The 12,287-nt window shown below is 41.2% G+C and overlaps 3 protein-coding genes across 4 annotated transcripts in view; 2 read left to right on the top strand and 1 right to left on the bottom strand.

Moving 5' to 3' along the window:
- The first annotated feature begins 720 nt into the window (after nt 1–720).
- Nucleotides 721–11,163, top strand: them4 (thioesterase superfamily member 4). Of its 2 annotated transcripts, XM_054781062.1 has the most exons (8): nt 721–758; nt 975–1,094; nt 1,377–1,566; nt 1,667–1,829; nt 3,623–3,733; nt 6,109–6,233; nt 6,326–10,580; nt 11,023–11,163. In XM_054781062.1, the coding sequence occupies exons 2-7, from the start codon at nt 975–977 to the stop codon at nt 6,367–6,369; spliced, it is 753 nt and encodes a 250-aa protein (XP_054637037.1). In that variant the 5' UTR covers nt 721–758; the 3' UTR covers nt 6,370–10,580; nt 11,023–11,163. The 2 variants fall into 2 exon arrangements, with proteins under 2 accessions (XP_054637037.1, XP_054637036.1); XM_054781061.1 differs by lacking the exon at nt 721–758 and having other exon boundaries at nt 769–1,094.
- Nucleotides 9,204–11,195, bottom strand: LOC129185284 (uncharacterized). Its single transcript, XM_054782113.1, has 3 exons — nt 11,034–11,195; nt 10,449–10,647; nt 9,204–9,807 (listed from the first exon to the last, which is right to left on the bottom strand). The coding sequence occupies exons 1-3, from the start codon at nt 11,193–11,195 to the stop codon at nt 9,545–9,547; spliced, it is 624 nt and encodes a 207-aa protein (XP_054638088.1). The 3' UTR covers nt 9,204–9,544.
- The window catches only part of rorc (RAR-related orphan receptor C), a 37,100-nt gene continuing 35,904 nt past the window's right edge, over nt 11,092–12,287 (top strand). The window contains exons 1-2 of the mRNA XM_054781060.1: nt 11,092–11,337; nt 11,447–11,516. Coding sequence (XP_054637035.1) covers nt 11,465–11,516 — 52 coding nt within the window. The 5' untranslated portion in view covers nt 11,092–11,337; nt 11,447–11,464. The remainder of the gene's footprint in view (nt 11,338–11,446; nt 11,517–12,287) is intronic.

Below are 12,287 nucleotides of genomic sequence, written 5' to 3' on the forward strand. Positions count from 1 at the left end.
CTCAACAAAAGTCTCAACCAAAGTCGGTAGCCATGAAACGGGCGTACAATAGGAAATAGGGTCCATACAGCCCAATCACAGTGCAGAAATAAGGCACGTGACTAAGGAGACAACTGTGACGTCACATCAAGTGGTCCGTCATGCCGGAAGACAACTGTGGGAAAAATAAAAAAAAAGGAAGACGACAGTGGAAAACTTCACACAGTGAAAGTCAGTCCGAAAAATTGTAAAGTATGTGATTTTGCACAACACAAGTACGGTATGAAATATGAAATATGATTATGGTCAGTGATGTAGTTAAGTGCGACGACAATGTTTACCACGCTAGGAGGTTGGCGAGGGGTTACCTCGGGACACGGCCATTTGCGCTTCGTCAACTCTGGCTCCTGTTATCAATTTTGAACTCTTCGGCATTTTGTTAAATGTGTGCTTTTTTAGAACCTCACTTCGTTTATATTTTAGTATTTTCCTGTCGTATTCTCATAATGCATGCCGCAAACGGAGGTATGAATATTGCAAAATACTTTGCTCAAATGCCAATATTTATAGCATTAAATGCATGATTATGCTGTCGCTATTGGTTCTTTACAAAATATACAGTACAGTAATTCAGTCGGTGGTTGCTATGAGAACGCGCTGACTGGTTCCGGAAATAGCGTCTCTATTCTGCCCAATCACAATGCAGGGAAAGGTCACGTGAACCTTGCGTCACAGATACCTCACTCTTTGCGGATCCCGCATGCCGGAAGTTGACAGAGGTGAACTTGCGTCACATGAAGTCATTCGTTTTTTGAGTTTATCCATTCCTGTACACAGGTTTGGTAAATAAATATATCGGTCTGTCGACGTTAGCTAAGTTATACTTATACAACGATTGCGTCATCAACGGCAATCATTTCAATTTCCCTCTCTGAAACACGCTGTTCTATTATTGTTTTTTTTGTATTTTTTCTGTCGTCATGTCAAACGCACAGATGGCGAGAAGCTTGTTTCGACTACTGAAGGGCTGTAAGAACCTTGCTTCAACCCCATCCGAGTATCCTCAACCATCCGCCTGCCTTCCATTCACAAGCAGCATTGTACGCACTATGGTGGTATGTACTGTCACTCATTGCGCTTCTGATGTATTTACCATATGTTTGGAAAGGTTCCCTTTGAATTGATCCAGGGCTTGAATACTTTCAGTACGCTTCAACATGTATACTAAAAACTACATTTGACAGTGTAATGCTGTCCCAAATCCCAAATCGTTGCACCAGCTCCTGACAATACACTACATTTTGCCTTACTTCCCAGTTTGAATGCACTTATGCACTCAAATGGCGTGTGCGCCACAGACACAGCCTTATACTAATTTTGCACCCTGTCATCCTCAGGGTCTGCCCTTCTCTTTTTCTTTCAAGCCTCGGGACTTCAGTCTGCCAAATTCCTCGTGGAGTGCAGAAATGATGCGCCTGTACGACTACTACAACAGTCTGTGTGAGGTGGAGACTGAAACCGGGGAGAAACAGAGGGGACCTTGGAGGAGATTACCCAGCTACAATCGCACCCTCAAGTATGCTACAGGTGGACAGCATGGACTGACGCACATTCACCCTACTACCAGTAGACAAGTAGGAAAAAAAAACTCTCACACTTCAACCACTCTTCTGTTTTTCCTCTTCAGGTGGCGCCTATCTAAGTAAATTAATCCAGTCCAAAAATCGTCTCTTTACCCGCAGCATAAAAACCACAGGGGCTGCCTTTGAGTATGTTGTTTTTCTTAACAAAGAAGAGCAGAGGACCGTCTGCATTTTTCAGGCTGGATACCTGCTGGAGGGGCCTCCAGGGTGAGCTATCTATCATTCGATTGTGGCTATCTTGTCTATCTAGCCATCTTTCCACCCATCTATTTTTCTATGAGCAGCGGTGTCCAAACACTTTGGTTGTGGTTTAATTGTATTTCAACGTGCATGCAAGTTACAATGGAATACATCACATAATTCAATTCATAGTTCCACATGTCCAAAAGGAGTAGGAAGAAGCACAGCTCCCATCCGTTCCACATCATGTGCAGTATATTTTAGTCACTTCCTGTATTCCATATGTGATTTTTTTTTTAACAAAACAAGTTCAAGACTCTTCTGCCTTGTATTTAGCAAACATCTACTGTTTGTTTTTTTTATTTGCTCATCTCTGTACATTGTTTGAGTTCCTTGCTCAACATGTTCCATAATTTAATTCCACATACAGAAATGCTGTGGGTCTTTAGCGTTGTTGTCGCATGTAAGTGTTTCAAGTTTAGTTTTTCCCTAAGATCCTGTTTCTCCTCTCTTATAGAGAAATATTGTATGACATTTTTGGGTAGCAGGATATTGTTAACCTTATGCATTATTTTAGCGGTTTGAAAATGTACTAAATCAACGAATTTTAATATTTGTGATTTTAAAAAGTGATTTGTATGTTCTCTATATGCGGCATTATGAATGATCCTCACTGATCTTTTTTGCAGTACATTGATTGAGTGAACATTGCTTTTATAATTATTTCAATAAGTTAGATATGGTAACACCAGAGAACAGGAAAGAGTGTGGAGTGATTTTTGATCAAGAACAAATTTTGCTTTATTCAGTACTGAAGTATGTAAGCCACCTTATGTTGTATATTTTTGATGTGAGATTTCCAGCTAATTTTTTCATCTATTATGATCCCCAGAAATTTATTTTCAATGTCCACTCCGTGTATTTGTATTTAGTCGTACGTGTCCTTTCTGCTATTTCCAAATAGCATTATTTTAGTTTTACTGAAGTTCAAGGATAAACTTTCCACTGAGGGCCTGCATAAAGGTTGACTTTTTTAATATTTCAGCTTTATGCACCTAAAATAAATGTTCTCCCTCATAATATTATATTGTTTATTTTTGTAAAATTAAAAGTTTTCCGAATAAGTTTACAATTTTTTTCTCTTAATATTATGACTTTATTCTCCTAATGTAATGGCTTTATTTTTTATAAAATTATGACTTTTTTTCTCATAAGATGACACCTTTTTTCTCTTAATATCACAACTTTATTCTCCTAATATTACGACTTTATTTTTGTAAAATTATTACTTTTTCTCTTAATATTACAACTTTATTCTCCTAATATTTTTGCTTTATTCTTGCAAAATAACTGCTTTTTTCACTTTTGTTGTTTCTTTTTTTGTTTAATTGTGTTTTTGAGGGCGAGGGCCAATTAAATTAAATTTTTTTTGCCCTCACAATATTACAACTTTATTCTTGTAAAATGATAACATTTTTCTCTTAAGATTACAACGATTTTTTAATCACATTATTCTCACATTGTTCTACTTTATTGTCACAAAATTACTGCTCTTTTTTTGTATCCATCTACCAACCTACCTACCTACCAGATTATATACCTATCTAGCTGTCTACCTACATACCTACCTACCTACCTATCTACCTATCAAACAAATTATCTAACTACGTAAATATTACAAATTATCTACCTACCAACCCACCTATTTAGCCATAATTTAATTTTTAAATCTAATAAAATTTATATGATATAAACAATTTTGGCTTTGCGGGGAGCACAAGCACGTTCACGATTGAGCATTTTTTTGTTTGTATTTCCAGACATGTCCACGGGGGGGCAATCGCCACCATGATTGATGCTGTGACAGGGACTCATGCGGCATACGACTCTGGACCATTGATGACTGCCAACCTTAACATCGATTACCGCAGGTAGCAATGCAGCATATCCACATTCAAACGTCGAACACTGTCTGTTTTGTTTAATGTGCTATGGACCTTATGCATGTGTGTATTTTCAGTAAATTAGCTCTTATTAACAGCTCTAATAACAGTAAAATGTTCTATGGGGCACCGGAGGTCCACTGTCATCGCTACAGTTTGGGCGGATTCAGTTCTAGGTTGTTCTGACCACACCAGAAGACCAGCTGATCCACCTCGCGTCTACTTTTGTCATTTGCAAATTTCAGCAGTTTCACAGCTGGGTCGCCTGAGGTGCATTCATTTGTGTAGAACGGGGGTGTCCAAACTTTCTCCACCGAGGGCCTTTTTGATGTTTTGTAAACCAACACATGGAGATATTCAAAGAAGTTACTGTAGATATATTTCAAGAAAAAACTGTATCTCAGCTTTGTGATATAGGTGAAAAAACATATTAAACCTATTATTAGTATCATTTTTTATCTTTGCTTTTTCCCCCATTTTTGCTGTTTTTTTTTCCTTCAAATATTAGAGCTTCCTTCTTTAATCATCTTTGTATTTCTTTTTGGAATGTAAAGACTTTATTCTGATAATACAGTATGTTCACTTTATTCCCATAATATTATTTTATTTATTTATTTATCCCCATATATTCAAAAAATGAGAACTTTTTGTTTTCTATGTCTATCATAGAACATGTTCGGACTTAAAAAAATAATAATATTTAAACTCTGCTACTAAAATGACTTGGAGTTTATTCTCATAAAATTGTGACTTTTTTTCTTTACAATACAACTTTTTTCTCATAATATTTTGACTTTATTCTTGTAAAATCGTTTTTTTTCATTTCTGTTTTAAAAAAAAAAGAAAAAATTCCCTCTATTTCAACTTTCTTGTAAATTTTGTTCTTGTAATTATCACTTTAAAATCGTGAAATTATAACTTCTTCCACACCCTAATTTTCCCGAAAAATTACAAGTAACAATTTAGTTGTTTTGTTTGATTCTCTTAATATTACAACTTTGGAAAAAAAATGTCTTTTTTGTTTAGTATTTCAACTTTATGGTACTAAAATTATATTATTTTTTTGTCATAATCTTACATTATTCTTGTAAAATTATGACATTTCTTGTCAGCTTGCAACTTTTTTCTTTTAATATTTTGGCTTTGTTCTTGTAAAATTATTTTTCTTTTTGGCTGTGTTGTTTTTTTTTTTAGTTTCCTTATTAAATTATTTTTTTACAATGTGTGGCGCGGGCCAAATCAATGGTCCCCGGCCCGCACTTTGGACACCCCTGGTGTAGCGGGAAGGGGACACACCCCTGGGGGGGAGGGTGCCAATGCTGATGTTCCAGGAACTGGGTTTAGCGCTCCTCGGCCTCCCTTGCTGCCTCCTGTAAGTCGGATGTTCTTGCGGAACTGAAGCCCACAACCAGGATCCTGGAATATGTCCCTGCAGAGTCGAGGTGTTGCAGAATGTAGTGCGGCCCCGTGTGTGTTTACTGCATCCTGGACACACCTGTAAACGAACACCAGCCGGCCTTAAATACATTTCAGGTGTTCCAACACTAGATTTCACAAAGATTTCCTGACCACAGACGTCAGGGCCACCAGTCTGTAATCATTCAGTCCTGTTATGGAGGGTTTTTTGGGGACGGGGACAATGGTGGAGAGTTTCAAGCAAGAGGGGACTTGGCACAGCTCAAGTGATTTGTTGAAGATCTGAGCTGTGCAGGCTTTCAGGCAGGAAGGTGAGACCCCTTCAGGTCCTAGAGCCCAGACATACATCCTTTTCATAGACTCTTCGTGCAGGCCGAGTGTCGCACAGGGATATTTGGGTGTGCAGGTCGGCACCGGATAGTATTGGTGGAGGTTGGAGCTGTGAATGAGGTAGGGGTTGGCTGCAGCCCTTTTGTCCCCTGCTGGGTGAGGGGGGCTGTTTCCTGTGGTCGGTGATGACTTTCTAGTCTTTCCACACAGCTGCTGAGTCGTTCGCTGAGGATCTTCCTGTCAGCTTCTCAAAGTGGCTCTTCTTTGAAGCCAATGTTGTAATGGCGCTAAGGAGCAAACTGCTCAGGCAGCATTGATATGATTCATAGCTGTGATGAGTTCATTGAAAAACAGCAGAACTGCAAGTGTAACATGAACATGTAGACAAAGCTGCTGGATGCTGATCACTCATGCTCCTCCAAAGCGGCTGCTGCCATCTTGTGGAGTTAATAAAACACTACATCAGCCGGTTGCCCATCGCCACAGCTGTTGGGCTTCTTTTTTTTACCAGGAATTTCTTGCGCCATACTGCGGTTAATTGAACAGAGGCATTAAATGGGGCATTTACTGTATGTAAATCTGAATGCTGTCCTAACAAATCCCTGTGTTCTCCTAAGCCCAATCACACTGGGAAGTACGGTGTTAATCGAATCCTCCCTGGATAAGAGGGAAGGCAGAAAGACCTTTATTTCCTGTAAAGTGACCAGCCCCGATGGCTCCAAGCTGCACACAGAGGCGAAAGGTGACATGATTTGTTCATTCACACATGTACAATATGCGACTGCATTTCTATTTCTTCACTGTTGTTTTTTTCCCCCTTTTCTCTTTCTATAGTCCTGTTCCTGTCAATCAATGTCAGCCATTTACTGGGAATGTAACACAAATCTAAAACAGTATTTCAACAAGCTGAGGCCTTGGTCGTGTCTCTTGGGACTTCTTGTGAAAAATTAGATTTTTTTTGTGTGTTTTATCTAATTTATTTTAGAGATAAACTTTTCTACAGTGGAACCTCCACAGTCGAACCCAAGCCGTCGTGTGCACTGGATGCAAAGGAAATGAATCTGTTTTGGGGTCTAACTGTTACCATTTTACCGTCGGCCCCTGACCAACTGCAGCCGAATAAGCACGGTCTGGGGACGAGGCTGCCAAATTTACTATGCTGCCAAATTCATTGTGTATTAGGGATGTCCCGATCTGATTTTCAGGATCGGAATTGGCTGCCGATCTGCTGCATTTTGAAGATCAGATAATATCAGCTTCCGCCATGAGATCCGGCTGCCGTATAAACGTCCGTAACTCCGGGGCACACTCCAACATGGCAGGTGCGGTAATGCGCCTCAACTCACCACTTGACTCCTGCTGCCCACAACAAGAAGGAAACGCTACACCACCATGCAGACATGCCCCGCATACCGTGGTGAAGTTAGTTTCACGTTGGACGTTGGATATTCCTCTCTTTAGCTGCAGCGATAGTTCCCCGTCACTGTGCCCGGGCTGCTGTGTCATTGTGCAGGGAGCTCGCACGGGAAGCAGTGGCGGAGCTACGTGGTGGCCGTGGCCACCCCACTGGCCATCTAAGGGGTCACCAACGTTTTTCCTTGTGAGAGCTATTTTTACAAAATGAAAATGGCCAAGAGCTACTCACTTTTGTAACATTTATTTTCAGAGCTTATTTTAAACCCAAACAAAGCGAATATGCTTGTTTTACCAGAACATGAACAAAATGCTGGTGTCCACAACTCACATTTTGTATTTCAGAATGCATTTCTTTCTACTGTTCTTTCATTATTAACTGAAAACCTGAATGAAAAGCAGGCTTGCGGGCACCTCATGTGGTGGTGGGGGGCTACCTGGTGCCCACGGGCACCACGTTGGTGACCCCTGATCTAGACATTTCAGGTATCAATTTATTGCCACCCCTATGTGAGTAGTGGTCTCACCTTGGCCATCCCAATGAAAAATGTCTGGCTCGGCCACTAACGGGAAGTGCTGCTCTAACCACTGGTTGTTTATACTAGGGACTATTGCCTTGAAGAGAGTTTGTTAAAAAAAAAAAAAAACAACCTCATATAGTGTAAATCACAGGACAAATTGCTCTACAACCATGTCAGGTGATTAGTCCTACCCAAAAAGTATTTTGCACGCCCATTTTTTCCAATTTTATCTTTTATTTGATGGACTTTTATTGGGTTTTTTTTCAATTCCACAAATGCATGTTTGTAACAAAAGCTTACTATTCGTTTTTTTTTTTTTTTTCAGGATTGTATCGGATCGGATTGGCAAGACTATAAAAAAAAATAAAAATCGGATCAGATCGGAAGCTAAAAAATGTGGACATCCCGACTACAGTATGTATACAAACTTGAGATTTATGGAGAATCATTAGAAAAGATGTACTCCGGTGCCCCCACTGTGATCCAGTATGGTTTAAATGCCCCTAAAGTGAGCACGATGGATCCCCTGGCCATGATATAATAAAACTTGAGTAAAGTAAAGCTACTCACCTGACAGGTACAGGGCGGAGAGGGAACCTAGTGGTGGTTTATTGTTGATTATTGCTGGAATTTAGTTAAAGCCTTATGATATGTCACTCATTGCATAGCTCGTGTTGTACTGAGCAGCCAGACCTCCAATGTCACACAATAGGTGACATTTCTGGTTCTACGGTTATAATCACACTTTTTTTTTTTTGCACACCGCTGGTCCATTTCTGTGGTGACGTCACAAAAAAGACAAAAACTCTGGAGTTTAGTAGCTTTTAGATGCTCGCTGAGATGAGGTCGGACAAGATTTGCTGACGCGTCATGACGTCACGTGTGGTGGATGACATTTTTTCCCAGAAAATTGGGGTTGTACCGCTTTTGGGTCTTTCGACTTTGGATTTTCCACAGTAATTAGTGCCTCTTTATCTTACCGATTTAATGAAGATGATAGGTCTTACTTGACTACCTCATGATATACTGACACCAACATCACACATTTTAAAATGATTTTTAGCGTAAAGTCACACATATTGAGAGCCGTAACACAGGCTTTGAAATGATACCTTACGGTACGTTTTCTTCTCCACAATAAAGCGCTCATGTTGGGTATTTTACATACTCAAAACTTGATTTGCTGGTGTGTGAATGATGTATGACTTTCTGAAAAAACAACAAAACACCTCAACAATTTGGAATGTTTCGGGAGTAATGATCAAAGCCACAGGTGGTCTTAAAATGAGTCGTGTTTCAAAGTATCAAGGACAGGCAAATGTGTCGCCAAGACGCTCCAGTCTAAATATGTATCAAATGAAACGCAACTTTGACGTCAATGAAGAAACTCTCATTTATCAGACGCGGTGGCTGTTCTTCAGCCCCCTCCCACTTGCTATTGCGCAATTATCAGCTTACAGTGCTGACACTGCGCACGCTTTAGGTGCATGCACTTGTGTGGTTTTTCTGTTGGAGGGCCTCTTTAACCTCAGTTGGAAAAGCTACCTTGCTATCTAACGTATTTGCGGTGTGTGTGTGTGTGTGTGTCAAGAGTCGTGGCCAAGGTCAGGCAAGGGTGTTGTCAGTTAAAACTATTGCACAAAAACAAAACATGACTGTGTCCCACATACACTTCACAATAATTGAATAAAAGGACATCCTGGGCTTTCCAGGTACATGCGATTTATTGGGGTTGGTCTTATTAAATAGAAGATCTGCATTCCATACCATACCAGCATGTTTTATGGGCACAAGATATTATTGAATCTATGGAAAAGGGTGGAGTTCCGTCTACGGGTCGGGAGGAGTTTAAGTACCTCAGGGTTCACGAGTGAGGGAAGGATGGAACGTGAAATCGACAGGCGGATTGGTGCGGCATCTGCAGTGATGCGGACTCTGCCTCGGTCCTTTGTGGTGAAGAGAGAGCCGAGCCAAAAGGCAAAGCTCTCAATTTACCGGCCGATCTGCATTCCTACCCTCACCTATGGCCATGAGCTTTGGGTAGTGACTGAAAGGACAAGATCGTGGGCACGAGAATCCGAATTGCATTTCTCCCTTAGAGATAAGGTGAGAAGTACTGTCAATCCGGGAGAAACTCAAGAGTAGAACCACTGCTTCTCTGCATTGAGAGGAGCCAGATGAGGTGGCTCGGGCATCTGGTCAGGATGCCTCCCAGTTCAGGGCATGTCCGACCGGTGGGAGGCCTCGGGGAAGACCCAGGACACTCAACTGGCTTCTCAGGATCTGGTGGGAGGCCTCGGGGAAGACCCAGGACACTCAACTGGCTTCTCAGGATCTGCCGGAAGCAGCTGGACGAAGTAGCCGGGAAGAGGGAAGTCTGGGCTAGATAAGCGGAAGAAGGATGATGGATGTTCAATAGTTTGAGGTGGTTTTTCGTTTGAGATACTGAAAACAACATATATTTCCACTGTTCTCTGTGGAGGACATGAGGACTTACTGCATTTTTGTTAAAAACGATGACGGTTGATGCAACAAACGCATCAAGGTGCAAAAATGCATGTGTGTACTGCTAACCGTAACCCCGCCATTCGTTTGGCTGAAAACGTGTGGCATGTAATTAACAAAGTGCCAAAACTCAGAAAAGTTCAAGTTCCATAACTGTTTTCAACGGCATTTTTTTGTCTTTACTGTTAAAGGAAAAAAATGCTGCCAATCATCCACAGTACTTGTTAGACGACAACACACACGTCTTTCCCTTTTCTGTGCGCTCAAAATTGTGTAAAACTGTCAGCATGAGGCAGCTAACAATGCACGTAATGGGTTTCCTCTATTTCGCCTTTAAAGCTCTCTCAAAAAACTTCCAAAAGCCGCCAACAACGCTCCATTTACATACGTGACATGCATATTTACCAAGCTGTAGCAACATTGTTATCGTAACAGACAACACAGAGGAACTATTTTGCCGACTGTGTATATAGCTGTGCACCATGTGCTCCATGTATCACAGTATCATGTTGACTTACTCGATGGACAGTTGACCGTCTGGTCCAGCTGGCCTGGGGCGTCATTTCCTGTCGATTTTGGGTAGGTGGAAAAAGGGGTTTGTTCTTTGTTTGTGATGCAGTCTATTGGCCTCCTCGCCAGATACACAGATGGTAAGTGTGTGTGTGTGTGTGTCTGTGTGTCTGTGTGCCACTCTGTGCAAATTTTGGTATCGATCCGCTAAATAGGAATAGAGATATTTTTTGCTTGAAAATTTTTCAAGGCAATTTGAATAATTTCGCCTTTAATTTTTTTTAAATGATCACGAGACTAAACCACAGGACAAAACCATCAATGATTAATTATTTAATAATATGTATTTTTATTTTTTGTGAAGAATTTAACATAAGCATAATATCAGACAGTGTAACAGTGTAACTAAAATAATACAATTGTTTGTGCAAAATAAAGTCAAGATAATGCAAGATAAACAAAATTAAAAAAAATTGGCCCTCATACACCCCCCCCCCCGTGTCCAAGAAGTTCACGCTAGTATCGATCCGCCACCACCACTACTGTGTACCAATACAAGATGTATTTATGATACATGCACAGTACTTCCTCACTGGCCCATTGCCAGGCAGACCGCTGCCATTGCATAAGAGGCGGTGACGTAACTCAGACCAGCGCGCTTGGAGGTACCGGAGCCCGGAGGAGGACGAGGCGGGGGACTTGCCCAGGGGACGCCGGTCCAGCCGCACCTCGCTCCGAGACCTCTCACTGCTCATTCGCGTGTTGTTTCCGAACGAGGGGAGGCTGGTCAAACCCGATGGCCGCCGTTTTCCGGTACCTGTTGTGAGGACAGGAAGTGGTCCCGATGGCAGCGCATGTTTTGAAGTGTCTGCGTCGGCCTGGACGCTAGAACAACAGGTACTAACACTACTTATACTACTTTTACTACTTTTACAACTATAGATGTACTGTATACAGAACTAATAAGAGTTCTCTGTTTGTGTTTGCGCATGCGCATCCCTGCCAGGTGGTGGTCGTGAAAGTGATGGACTATGATCAATTAGACGCGCCCGCTGCTGATAATGCCATCAAAAGAGGTATACAATAATTGTTTTTGTTTCAATTAATTGAAACGTTCTTTTTTTGTGCCTACACACCCTTTCTCAGTCAGTCAGTCATAACTTAACCCAGCGTGCGGTGTGAGTAGGTTAAAAATGGCAGTAATCTGGAATAATCCACAGGGATTAGCCTTCACTTGGCTTCTGTTTTTGCTTGACGCCTTTCTATTCTAAGCCCTGCTAAAATAAATCCAACTGCATTCGCTTGCGGGGACTTCTGCCACGAAAACCAATTGTGACAACAAAGTTACATCACCCGTCTATGATGTCATCAGCGGTTGACTCTCAAAAATGTTAACACAAAACAAGTTTTCTAATTGTAGTTTTACAAGCATAAAACAAATGATGAATGAAAGGGATAAATGGACATTTAAGGTTCCTTTTACCTTCATTGAAGGCTACTGTTCCCAAAGACACGATGTGGCAGCGAGACACCACACGGACACCATCTTCCTGTTTTGTCATGAGTTATTTTTTTAATTCAATAGTGTTTCTCACCTTCTTTATCAAAATGCTGCCACTTGCAACATTCAATGGCTCCATTTTTGGGTGAGAAACACTCTTCAATTCAAGAAGCAACTCAGGTCAAAACAGGAAGGTGGTGGTGGTTGATCTCGCTGCCACATTGCGTCTTTGGGGACGGTCATGTCACGAAGCACGCCTTCGATGAAGGTCAGCGTAACCTTAAATGTTCATTTTTCCCTTTCACTCATCATTTATATGCATTTACCATTTTTTTTCTGAAATGTC

The sequence above is a fragment of the Dunckerocampus dactyliophorus genome, chromosome 7, assembly GCF_027744805.1.
Source record: "Dunckerocampus dactyliophorus isolate RoL2022-P2 chromosome 7, RoL_Ddac_1.1, whole genome shotgun sequence".
In the NCBI taxonomy this organism is placed as follows: domain Eukaryota; kingdom Metazoa; phylum Chordata; class Actinopteri; order Syngnathiformes; family Syngnathidae; genus Dunckerocampus; species Dunckerocampus dactyliophorus.